The sequence below is a fragment of the Callithrix jacchus genome, chromosome 10 (genome assembly GCF_049354715.1).
Source record: "Callithrix jacchus isolate 240 chromosome 10, calJac240_pri, whole genome shotgun sequence".
NCBI classification, from domain to species: domain Eukaryota; kingdom Metazoa; phylum Chordata; class Mammalia; order Primates; family Cebidae; genus Callithrix; species Callithrix jacchus.
Window position 1 is genome coordinate 116149708 of NC_133511.1, and position 13679 is coordinate 116163386.

The 13679-nt window shown below is 38.4% G+C and overlaps 1 protein-coding gene across 3 annotated transcripts in view; it reads right to left on the minus strand.

The window, feature by feature from the left end:
• Positions 1–13679, minus strand: part of GLYAT (glycine-N-acyltransferase) — a 182317-nt gene that overhangs the window by 7725 nt on the left and 160913 nt on the right. The window contains exon 1 of one of the 3 annotated variants that reach the window (XM_035262781.3): positions 10046–10443. The exons of the other annotated variants lie outside the window; for them this stretch is intronic. Within the exon in view, the coding sequence (XP_035118672.2) occupies positions 10046–10048 (3 nt within the window). The 5' untranslated portion in view covers positions 10049–10443. Of the gene's footprint in view, positions 1–10045; positions 10444–13679 lie in introns of those variants that run through there. 3 annotated transcript variants of the gene reach the window in all.

Below are 13679 nucleotides of genomic sequence, written 5' to 3' on the forward strand. Positions count from 1 at the left end.
AACAAAGGATCAGCAAATATTTTAAGTAAAAAGTTAAAAAGATTCGGTCAGTCCATGTTGTTAATTCCTGTTCTGCTTGAAACTCATTAACATTTTAGCTCTCTGAGTCCTGAAAGTTTTTCCTCTATTCTAATGTCACAATTTCCAAGTTATCAGAAACCCGCATTTAAGATAACCTGTTGGAGTAGTTTTATAGCTGATTATAAAACCACCTTCTAAAAACGACCAAAACAAGGCAACAATTTTCCATGGATGAACAATGTTTTAAGCCAGCCATAGTCAAAAGACACAATTGACAAGGAAATTTATTACTTCTGTGGCATACAATATGATTATTACTGATAAGTACACTCAATTATATTAAATTATAGGAGTTTCCCATAATTTTGGAACACACACCAATACATATTTATGGAAATAAAACCCAAAGGAAACAACACACCTTCATATTTGGCAATGCCTTCTGTTTAATGTTTTTACCAAATAAGCCAAATTGTGTCATTTTTGGACTTAGGGGAACCTACTATCTTAAAGAATTAACTAGGTTAGAAAAAGATTTAATTTATAATTCAATTTTGGAAAGTTTGTCAGACATAAAAGGTTTTAAATACTTGATATTACAAAATAGGATTACAGGTAATCATAAAGCCATTTATTTAACTGAAGTGGAAGTCAAAGACTTCCAAAAAAGTGAAAACCTTCATTCTTTGAGAGAAGAAACTTAATTTTCTAAACAAGAAGCCCTAATAAAAACAGCACGAAGCCAGTTACATTTGTTATTTTAAAATTTATAAACAACCTATAACATTTAATCGATTATAACATATAACTTCCTAAAGCCTCTTATAACCTTTATTAAGGAGTTGGTTAATGCTTCAAGAAAACCTTGTAAATCTGACACAGGGGTCCGTATACTGGTTTTGCATCAGTGTGCCTTTGACATTAATGATTACTTTATAGAGAAACTAAACTCATTTTATCTTACAAAATCAGCCCTTACACTCTTACATGCTCAACTCTTTGGAGATAGTCCCTGGGCCTTGAGGAGTTGAATAGCTTGAATTTCTTGCCCTATGTCTCAGGAATGCAGTTTATTTTGATTGGCATCTACAGGGCCTGAAGATGAAGCTTTAATTGCTGTCACTATTTAAAATTCAGCAGGACTTGGCTGTTCTTTTTAGACCCAGGAGTTAAAGCCTTGTGATTCAATGTTACAAGGACTTTAAAAGCATATACAGGAAGATACATGGAGGTAATTACCTTAACTTAAAAATTTTTATCTCAGTTTTTTCCCTAAGCTAACGAAAACTTAATTATATATATATATATTTTTTAATTGCACTTTAGGTTCTGGGGTACATGTGAAGAACATGCAGGATTGTTGCAACATGGCAATGTGGTTTGCTGCCTCCATCCCCATTAAATATATCTGGCATTTCACCCCATGTTATCCCCACCCAACTTCCTATCTTCCACTGTCCCTCCCCTAGTGCCCCCCAACAGACCTCAGTGTGTGATGCTTCCCTCCCTATGTCCATGGGTTCTCATTGTTCAACACCCATCTGTGAGTGAGAACATGCGGTGTTTGATTTTCTTTTCTTGTGTCAGTTTGCTGAGAATGTTGGTTTCCAGGTCCATCCATGTCCCTACAAAGGACACGAACTCATCGTTTTTTATGGCTGCATAGTATTCCATGGTATATATATGCCACATTTTCCCTGTCCAGTCTATCATTGATGGGCATTTGGGTTGCTTCCAAGTCTTTGCTATTGTAAACAGTGCTGCAATGAACATACATGTGCATGTGGCTTTATAATAGGATAATTTATAATCCTTTGGATATATACCCAGTAATGGGATTGCTGGGTCAAATGGAATTTCTATTTCTAGGTCCTTGAGGAATTGCCACACTGTTTTCCACAATGGTTGAAATAATTTACACTCCCACCAACAGTGTAAAAGTGTTCCTATTTCTCCAAATCCTCTCCAGCATCTATTGTCTGCAGATTTTTTAATGATCACCATTCTAACTGGTGTGAGATGGTATCTCAATGTAGTTTTGATTTGCATTTCTCTGATGACCAATCATGATGAGCATTTTTCCTATGTTTGTTGGCCTCATATATGTCTTCTTTTGAAAAGTGTCTGTTCATATCCATTGTCCACTTTTGAATGGTTTTATTTGTTTGTTTTCTTGTAAATCTGTTTTTGTTCTTTGTAAATTCTGGATATAATTCTTTTGTCAGATGGGTAGATTGCAAAAATTTTTTCCCATTCTGTTGGTTGCCAATTCACTCTAATGTGGTGTTTAATTAGATCCCATTTGTCTATTTTGGCTTTTGCTGCCAATGCTTTTGGTGTTTTAGTCATGAAGTCCTTGCCTATGCCTATGTCCTGAATGGTTTTGCCTAGGTTTCCTTCTAGGGTTTTTATGGTGTTAGCTCTTATGTTTAAGTATTTATTCCATTTGGAGTTAATCTTAGTGTAAGGTGTCAGGAAGGGGTCCAGTTTCTGCTTTCTGCACATGGCTAACCAGTTTTCCCAACACCATTTATTCAACAGGGAATTCTTTCCCCATTGCTTGTTTTTGTCAGGTTTGTCAAAGATCAGATGTTCATAGATGTGTGACATTGTCTCCGAGGCCTCTGTTCTGTTCCATTGGTCTATATCTCTGTTTTGGTACCAGTACCATGCTGTTTTGATTACTGTAGCCTTGTAGTATAGTTTGAAGTCAGGTAACGTGATGCCTCCCACTCTGTTCTTTTTGCTTAGAATTGACTTGGCTATGCGGGCTCTCTTTTGGTTCCATATGAAGTTTAAGGTGTTTTTTTTTCCATTTCTGTGAAGGGGGTCATAGGTAGCTTTATGGGGGTAGCATTGAATCTCTAAATTACCCTGGGAAGTATGGCCATTTTCACAATATTGATTCTTCCTAACCATGAGCATGGAATGTTTTTCCATCTGTTTGTGTCCTCTCTTATTTCCTTGAGCAGTGGTTTGTAGTTCTCCTTGAAGAGGTCCTTTACATCATTTGTTAGTTGTATTCCTAGGTATTTTATTCTCTTTGAAGCAATTGTGAATGGCAGTTCACTCTTGACTTGGCTCTGTTTATGTATGTTATTGGTGTGTAGGAATGCTTGTGATTTTTGCACGTTGATTTTGTATCCTGAGAATTTGCCAATGTTGCTTATGAGTTTTGGGAGATTCGGGGCTGAGACAATGGGGTCTTCTAAATATACAGACATGTCATCTGCAAATAGAGACAATTTGACTTCCTCCCTCCTAATTGAATACCCTTTATTTCTTTTTTCTTGTCTGATTGCTCTGGCTAGAACTTCCAATACTATATTGAATAGGAGTGGTGAGAGAGGGCATCCTTGTCTAGTGCCAGATTTCAAAGGGAGTGCTTCCAGTTTTTGCCCATTCAGTATGATATTGGCTGTGGGTTTGTCCTAAATAGCTTTTATTATTTTGAGATACATTCCATCAAAACCTAGTTTATTGAGGGTTTTTAGCATAAAGTGCTGTTGAATTTTGTTGCAGGCCTTCTCTGCATCTATTGAGGTAATCTTGTCATTTTTATCTTTGATTCTGTTTATGTGGTGAATTACATTTATAGACTTGTGTATGTTGAAGCAGCCTTGCATCCCTGGGATGAAGCCTACTTGATTGTGATGGATAAGCTTTTTGATGTGCTGTTGCAATTGGTTTGCCAGTATTTTATTAAAGATTTTTGCATCTATGTTCATCATGGATATTGGCCTGAAGTTTTCTTTTCTTGTTGAGTCTCTGCCAGGTTTTGGTATCAGGATGATACTCATAAAACGATTTGAGAAGGATTTCCTCTTTTTGTATTGTTTAGAATAGTTTCAGAAGGACTGGTTCCAGCTCCTCTTTGTATGTCTGGTAGAATTTGGCTGTGAACCCATCTGGACCTGGTATTTTTTTGGTTGGTAGGCTATTAATTGCTGCCTCAAATTCAGCCCTCGTTATTGGTCTATTCACAGTTTCGACTTCTTCCTGGTTTAGGCTTGGGAGGGTGCAAGTGTCCATGATTTATCCATTTCTTCCAGGTTTACTTGTTTTTGTGCATAGAGTTGTTTGTAGTAATCTCTGATGATGGTTCGTATTTCTGTGGAATCTGTGGTGATTTCCCCTTTATCATTTTTTATTGCATCTATTTGATTATTCTCTCTTTCCTTTTTATTAATCTGGCTAGTGGTCTATTTTGTTGATCTTTCTGAAAACCAGTTACTGGATTTTTTGATTTCTTGAAGGGTTTTTTTGTGTCTCTATCTCCTTCAGTTCTGCTCTGATCTTAGTTATTTCTTGTCTTCTGCTAGCTTGAGTGTTTTTGATCTTGCTCCTCTAGCTCTCTCAATTTTGATGATAGGGTGCCAATTTTAGATCTTTCCTTTCTTCTCATGTGGTTATTTATTGCTATAATTTTTCCTCTAGAACCTACTTTAAATGTGTTCCAGAGATTCTGGTATGTTGTGTCTTTGTTCTCATTGGTTTGAAGAACATCTTTATTTCTGCCTTCATTTCATTGTTTATCCAGTCAACATTCAAGAGCCAGTTGTTCAGCTTCCATGACGTTGTGCAGTTCTGAGTGCGTTTCTTAATCCTTAGTTCTAATTTGATTGCATTGTGGTCTGAGAGACCGTTTGTTATGATTTCCATTCTTATGCGTTTGCTGAGGAGTGATTTACTTCCAATTAGGAGGTCTGTTTTGGAGTAGGTGTGATGTGGTGCTGAGAAAATGTATATCTGTGGATTTGGGGTGGAGAGTTCTGTAAATATCTATTAGGTTTAGTCCAGATCTGAGTTCAAGTCCTGGATGTCCTTGTTAATTTTCTATCTCATTGATCTGTCTCATATTGACAGTGGAGTGTTAAAATCTCCCACTATTATTGTGTGGGAGTCTACGTCTCTTTGTAGTCATTAAGAACTTGCTTTATGTATCTGGGTGCTTCTGTATCATTAGCTTTTCTTGTTGCTTTGATCCTTTTACCATTATGTAATGCCCTTCTTTGTCTCTTTTGATATTTGTTGGTTTAAAGTCTGTTTATCAGAGCCTAGGATTACAACTCCTGCTTTTTTTTGTTCTCCATTTGTTTGGTAAATCTTCCTCCATCCCTTTATTTTGAGCCTATGTGTATCCTTGCATGTAAAATGGGTTACTTGGATACAGCACACCAATGGGTTTTGACTTTTTATCCAATTTGCCAGTCTATGCCTTTTGATTGGGGCACTTTGCCCATTTACATTTAAGGTTAATATTGTTATGTGTGAATTTGATCCTGCCATTTTGATGCTAGCTGGTTGTTTTGCCCATTAGTTGATGCAGTTTCTTCATTGTGTCAATGGTCTTTACCATTTTGTACATTTTTGGAGTGGCTGGTACTTATTGTTCCTTTCTGTGTTTAGTGTTTCTTTCAGGATCTCTTGTAAGGCAGGTGTGGTGGTGACAAAATCTCTCAGCAATAGCTTGTCCATAAGGACCTTCTTTCTTCTTTGCTTATGAAGCTTAGTTTGGCTGGATATGAAATTCTAGGTTGAAAGTTCTTTTCTTTAAGGATGTTGAATATTGGCCTCCACTCTCTTCTGGCTTGTAGGGTTTCTGCTGAGAGATCCGCTGTGAGTCTGTTGGGCTTCCCTTTTGGGTAACCTGACCTTTTTCTCTGGCAGCCCTTAGCATTTTTTCCTTCATTTCAACCCTGGTGAATCTGACAATTACGTGCCCTGATGTTGCTCTTCTTGAGGAATATCTTTGTGCTGTTCTCTGTATTTCCTGGACTTGAATATTGGCCTGCCTTGCTAGGTTGGGGAAATTCTCCTGGATAATATCCTGAAGAGCATTTTCCAGCTTGAATCATTCTCTCTGTCACAATCAGATACACTTATCAAACGTAGATCAGGTCTTTTCACATAATCACATATTTCTTGGAGGCTTTGTTCATTTCTTTCTACTCTTTTTTCTTGAATCTTGCCTTCTCATTTTATTTCATTCAGCTGATATTCAATCTCTGCTATCCTCTCATCTGCTTGGTCGATTTGGCTATTGAAACTTGTGTATGCTTCACAAAGTTCTTGTGTTGTGTTTTTAAGCTCCCTCAACTAATTTATATTCCTGTCTAGGCTGTTTATTCTTGTTAGCATTTCATCACACCTTTTTTCATGAGTCTTAGTTTCTTTGCACTGAGTTAGAACCTGTTATTTTAGCTTAGAGAAGTTTGTTATTACCCACCTTCTGAAGCCCGTTCTGTCAATACATCAGACTCATTGCCCATCCAGCCTTGGTCCCTTGCTCGTGAAGAGTTGTGATCCCTTGGAGGAGGAGAGGCATTCTGGTTTTGGGTGTTTTCATCCTTTTTGCTCTGGTTTCTTCCCATCTTTGTGGATTTATCTACCTGTGGTCTTTTTAGTTTGTGACTTTCAGATGGTGTCTCTGAGTGGACATCCTTTTTGTTGATGTTGAATTTATTTCTTTCTGTCTTTTAGTTTTCCTTCTAAGAGTCAGGCCCTTCTGCTATAGGACTGCTGGAGGTCCACTCCAGACCCTGTTTCCCTGGGGATTGCCTGCAGCAGCTTCAGAGCAGTGAGGGTTGCTGCCAGTTTCTTCTTCTGTTATCTTTGCCCCAGAAGGATACCCTCCAGATGTCAGCCTGAGCTGTCCTTTATGAGGTGTCTCTTTGGATGTTTGGGGGTTGGGAAGCTGCTTGAGGAGACAGTCTGTCCCTTATAGAAGCTCAAGTGCTGAGCTGTGAGCTTCATTGTTCTATTCAGAACTGCTGGGCAGGTACATTTAAGTCTGCTGCAGCAGAACTCACAAATGCCCCTTTTTCCCAGGAGCTCTGTCCCAGGAAGGTGGGGCTTTATTTATAAGTTCCTGATGAGCTGCTGCCTTTTTTCAGGGATGCCCTGCCCAGCGAGGAGGTAGCCTAGTCACAGTCTGCCAGCAGAGGCTCTGCTGAGCTGCTGTGGAGTCTGCCCAGCTTCTGTGTGACTTCCTTGCAGTTTCATTTATAGAGGTATAGTTAGAATTGCCTCAGTAATGGCAGTCTGCCTTAGTAATGGCGGACTGTCTCTGCAATGGTAGACTGCCTCAGTAATGGCGGATTGCCTCAGTAATGGCTGACTGCCTCGGTAGTGGTGGACTGCCTCAGTAATGTCAGATGCCCTTCCCCCCACAAAGCTGGACTGTGCCAGGTCCTGCTGTGCTTGCTGTGAAACTCTCAGTACAGAGAATTTCAGATTGCTGGTCTTTGTGGAATCAGACCTGCCGAGTCAGATCACCTATATTTCAGCCCCTCTTTTTTTAGTTGAATGGGCAACTCTGTCTCCCAGGTGCTCCAGGCGCCAGTTGAAATGGGGTCCAGATTTGTGTGAGTTTTTGTGTGTAGACCCACTGTGCTGGCTGAAACACCTGTGCTGGAGACTCATGATGCTTTTCCACCTGAGAATATCCTGGTCTGTGGGCAGTAAAAATTTGTTTGAAAATGCAGTGACCACTCATCTTCTGTGTTTCCATTGGGAACTGCAATCTGGAGCTGTTCCTCTTTGGCCATCTTGGATCTTCTCTATATAGACTTTTTAAAAATATATAAATCCTCTTATTGTGACTTACACTGACTGTTCATGACATGCTTGGACCTTTTTTGTTTGTTCTAAACGTCCTTCCTTTTTAAAAAACCACTTATTTCATTTTAGGATTAAACACAAGATTTTGTCATATACAAAATTATTTCTCTTTAAGCTTTTTACCTGGTTCCTTTTACCTTATTTTATACATAACCTTTAAATAAGCTTTGAATTGGACAAAACTTGTTTATCCTTTTTTTTTTTTTTAAAAAAAGATCACACTGTCTTTGTTGTTTTAGCAAGAATATTTTCCTTAAATATATATTTACGGGAAGATATCCAAATAATGAAATGTCTATTATTTAATTGAATATAACTTTATATGCTGAATTATGACCAGATTGCCTACAAATATTTATCTCACTATGTTACAGCAGTTATTTTGTTTGCCTGGATTATTTATGAAAATTGTGATACTCATGAACATCACACTCTGGGGTCTGTTGGGGGGTAGGGGGATAGGGGAGGGACAGCATGGTGGTGGAGAGGTTGAGGAGGAATAACATTGGGAGAAATGCCTAATGTAGGTGATGGTGGATGGAGGCAGTGAACTACCATGGCATGTCTGTACCTATGCAACAATCCTGCAAGATCTGCACATGTACCCCATAACTTAAAGTACAATAAAAACAAATATCAATAAATAATATTTCTAACAGGAATAACTGGAAAAAAGTTATAAAACAACAGTTGCAAAATTATAACTGAGACAGTGAAAAAAGATTTGAATTAACTGATTCCATCTTGCTTTTAACTTCCAAGCTGTCCTCATTCATTTCTGGACATAGGTCTAACTAACTTTGGGATGAACTTGGTTTATAGTTTAGCTTTGAAACAAAGAGGATTGCAGTCATTTCCCCAAACAAACCTCCTTATTGTCTGTGGACCAGACTGCCTAAAGCCACAGGATTAGAAGTTATGATAATCTTACTAAATTAAAGATGCAGCCATTTTCATTAAATCTATATCAATGTCTTATTTACTAAAATCCATAGAAGCAAAAATCATTCTGTTTGGGACTGTGTTTATAGTTATGTAATCCCTATGCCAAACATTGACACCTTACAGTACTTGGCAGGGACAAGTATGAAATTTTCTTGATTAAATAAATGCAAACAAAAATGTATGCTGGCCATTCCTAAGACATTTCTACTATTACTTTTCCAAAATTTTAAAGCTAGCTTATTTATTAAACGTTTTACATAAACTTGAAAAAGCATTTGACTAGTCTTTTCATTTTTAGCATCTAATTTAAGCACCTTTTTTTTTTAACACAAAGGCCAATTAGAGTTCTTTTATATATTTTTAGTAGTGAAACATTTTGTACACAACACATAAATATATATAAAGTGGTATTAGGCATGCCAGTGGAAGTACATTTTATAGATTTATAAAGATACCCCCACACACACTTTTTTTCCTATCTTAGAATTTCAGATTCTTGGTAACCTGTTTCACAACCCTAGGCAGTTGTCAGATAAATAGCCTTACATTTTCACCTTAAAGGAAACAACTCAGGTGAAAATCAAATAGTAAAATGTACATTATAAGGTACTGAGAGAAAACATCTTGTGGTGGTAGAGACACTTTTATTTTTCTTTTAGCCAAATTAAAAATAAAATTAAACTACACTTTTTCTTAAAAACCCATGTAGCCTTTGTTGCAATAACTATTTTAGATAAAAAAGGTGAAAACAGAATTCTGTCAATCAAGAAACAAAAGAAAAAAAACTTTTGCTCAAAAATAGACAAGGTCTTAGGAAAGAAAAACAAACAAAAAATAAAAACATGAAGGACTTTCAAACACAAACATGCACACATGCACACATACACACATACATCTTGGATGTTAGCCTTTTAATAAAGCTAACTTTTAACAATTGAGCTCCTTAAAAATTTTTTTAATCTCATTACCATATTTCAACCAGGACAAAAATGCTGCTCTTTCAGAAGTATTGGATATAATGAGTACTAAATTTCTCTTCAAAGAATCAGTATGTTACTATGTTTAGTTCTGTGCCCTCCATTTTAAAGTTTATCTTTCTTGTAGTTTCAGTAAACAACATTTTCCACCAGTTCTAATCAGTAATACACGTATGTTTCCCTGGTCTCCTGCTCCATCCTGACTCATTCCAGTCACCTGCTACAGTTACTTGCTTTGGTCACCTGCTTTGACCTGAGTCACTCCTGGCTACCTGCTCTGACCTGTCCCATAACTGTCCTTCCTGCCAAACTACCCACCATGCCTCTCTGGCTCATACTCTTTCTCTCTTTAAAATAGTCAGTCGGCATTAGCCTAGACTGTGCAGTCTAACCCTAGCCAACAGAATGACACAGCAATAGGGGCTACCTCTGTCAGGAATAAAAACCCCTTACCCTCCCTTGTCTAGGTGTGCACTCACCATTGTTCCATCTGTGAGCCACACCCTTCTATAGAAGTAAATTGCCTTGCTGAAGAAATTTATATTCAAGTGCTACTTCTTTTATGGCACTGAAAATTTTACATATAACAATTTGTTGGTTTGTATAGGGACCCATTCCACTCCAGGGTGATCTCTGGTTCTCTCTCGTGAGGAAGAGCAGAGCATCCCCAGTGTCTCACTGTGGGGGCCTCATAAGTGAGAAGTCAGGAACCACCTGGTGCAAGGAATAAGCCTGTAGTCTCAGCAATGCCAAAAGAAGCCGGCTGGCAACGTGGGGTAAAGGATTCTCACATACTGCGGTGACCATGGAAATCTGTGCATAGACAAAGGAAGGAAATGCCTGGGAGCTGGCAAAGTATTTCCTTGGTTGTTGGGACAAACCAAGATAAGAGAAGCCATTGGGGGGGGGTGACGGTGATTCCTTGGTTGGGACATACCAAGGTAAAAGAAGCCATGGGGAGGTGGTGAAGTATTCCTTGGTCAGGGTGTCCAAGGAAGTTAAAAAAGGTGAGACATTTCCAGTAAGAGAAACTGAGCTTCACCCCAAAAGATGTGACACTTCTGATAAGGAAAATTGAGCCTTGCCCCCCAAAATGGGAAATATCCCAAGTAAGGTAAGGGGAAAAAAGGATAAACATAGCAACAATAATATTCCCCCTAATTATCCCCTAGGTTTAATGTTAAAATAGAAGAATAATGAAAGGACCAAAAACAGGAAAAAGCAGCTGCCATCACAGACCCTTCTCCTATCCATGTTGTCCACCTCCTTATAACCCTGCCTCTTGGGAATTGTCCCGAGAGCTCACTCACTACCAGCCTGAGTACCCTTCCCTAAAAGGACTTCAATGCAAGATAGAGCAATGTAAAAAAGATATTCATAATTTCCCTTTTCCCTCTTCTCAGGGGAAGAAAGAGTTATGGTCCTAGGAATGTGAACATTCACCTGGTCAAAATGTTCTTACAGCGAATCAAAAATTTCCCACCCAGGACCCACAGTGGAAGAATAACAATGCAGCCCACTAAAAAAATGCAGGACCTTAGGAAATTAAAGGGGATTTAAAAAATCAGTACCCCAGACCCAGAATCTTACCCAAATATTTGATATACTGCAAGGGAAAGATAAAGGGCGTATAAGTGTTTTTTTTTTTTTTTAAAAAAAAACAGATTAAACCAACAAATGAGAAAATATACTGGTCTAGGTCTCAAGGATCGTCTTTGGCAAGGAGTGTTAGAACTTCATTTTGTCACTAACAGTTGGCCAGATATTAATAAGAAATTACAAAAGATAGGGAACTAGAAAGGTAAACCTATAGAAGAGCTTCTAAGAAAAAAAAAATCTTAAAGGAGAGAGAAAAGCTGACAGAGGGAACAGAGAAAGTCAGAGAAAGAGAAAGAGAGAGACCAAGAGTAAAAGAGAGAGAGAGAAAAAGGGAGAGAGAAGTCGTAAAGAGAAAGCAGTGTGCCTTATTTCTTTAAAAGCCAGAGTAAATTTAAAACCTATAATTGATAATGAAGGTCTTCTCAGTGATGAGCTTCTTAAACCTTGTTGTTCCCAATCCTTATACTATTACAGTCACCAGTAATTTGCAGTAATAGGTTTACAAGATACCTTCTGGGCCTGTTCGTTGGTAGAGGACAGCTGACACCTATCGGGCCTTGAGTGAGAAGACCCTCACTCCAGTCAAAAATAGCAATACCGATGGACAATCTTATTCCAAGGGTTTACAGAATCTCCACATTTGTTTAGTCAAATATTAGAACAAGTAATTTAATTAGCAAAGGTAAACAGAAAATTAAGCTTGAACATATTGAAGGCATCATACTCTGCCTCTGCTGGAGACTAAACAAGAACTTGGAAAATTTTAGAATTAGTTGGATACTATCATCTATGGATAGACTCCCGAGCCCTAAAAACAAAACCCTTATACAAAAAGCTTATGCAAGACAGGACAAATCCCCTCATTTGGCAATTACCAGAAATCCAACAGGTGGAAAGGTTAAAACATCTATTAGTAACTGCCTCTGTCCTAGGTCTACCCTCCTTATGCAGCCATTCCATCTTTTTGTCAGTGTAAACAAGGGCATAGCCTTAGAAATATTTACCCAAAGGCACAGAGCCACTGACAACCCACAGTCTTCCTATCAAAAGTCCTTAACCCAGTAACCCATGGATGGTCCAAATGCGTTACAGGATGACACTTATTTATAAAGTTTGTTACAAGTTAACAGTGTAACATGTATTACCCTAACTTCCAATCTTGTATCTTTAGGTAGTCTAGTCCACAGACATGAAAGAAGTTTGCTTTGGGAAAGAATAGTTACCATCTTTGTGTCTTTCAACTCTCATGTCTATTTAGATGCAATTGGAGTCCCAGAAGGAGTACCAGATAAATGTAAAGCCCAAGATCAAATAGCTGCAGGATTTGAGTCAATATTTTGGTGGGTGACAATTAATAGAAATGAAGATTGGATAAATTACATTTATTACAACCAACAGCAGTTTATTAACTACACTAGAGATGATGTTGAAGGAATAGCTGAGCAATTAGGGGCTACTAGCCAGATGGCTTGGGAAAACAGAATAGCCTTAGACACTATATTAGCAGAAAGAGGAGGAGTTTGCATCATGATTAAAACACAGTGTTGTACCTTCATCCCAAACAATACCCTCCCACCCCCGCATGGAAGTATAAGAAAGGTACTACAAGGTCTAACTGCTCTGACCAATGAGTTAGCTAATAACTCATGGGTAAATGAACCATTCACAGGGGGGCTAGAAAAATGAATTATTGTATCATACCGTGCATCTGTGGGTTGGTGCAGAGACTCATAGAAGCAACACTTACCAAAACATCCCTTAACTATCCTCCACCTTTTTCAGAGAAGCTAGTTCTTCTAGAAAATCAAGCAGAACAACTAACCTAAGACATGTTAAGGAAGTTTGAAGAGAAAGAGCTGTAAGGAAAATTCAAGAGGAGGGAGTTGTTGGATACAACGAGTTCTAAATTTTTCTTCAAAGAATCAGTATGTCAGTATGTTCAGTTCTTTGTCCTCCATTTTAAAGCTTAACTTCCTTGTAGTTTCAGTAAACAACATTTTCAACCAATTCTAATGAGTAGTTTACATCTGTTCCCCTGGTCCACTGCTCCAGCCTGACTCTTCCCTGTCACATGCTCCAGTCACCTGCACTGGTCACCTGCTTTGACCTGCATCACCCCTGGTTACCTGCTCTGACCAGTCCCATAACTATCCTTCCCACCCAACTACCCACCCCCACCACTCCATCAAACTACCCCCACCACTCCGGCTCATACCCCTGCTCTCTTTAAAATAGCCAATCAGCATTAGCCTAGACTGTGCAGTTTAACCCTAGCCAACAGGGGAATGACAGAGCAGTAGGGGGCTACCTTCATCAGGAATGAGAGCCCCTTATCTTCCCTTGTCTGGGTGTGCACTCACCATTGTTCCATCTGTAAGCCGTACCCTTCTATAGAAGTAAATTGCCTTGCTGAAGAAATTTATATTTGAGTGCTACTTTTTTGTGACACCAAAAATTTTACATATAACAGAAGTATAGCCATTGCTCTTTCAGTTTGGTCTGGCTGGCAAAAAA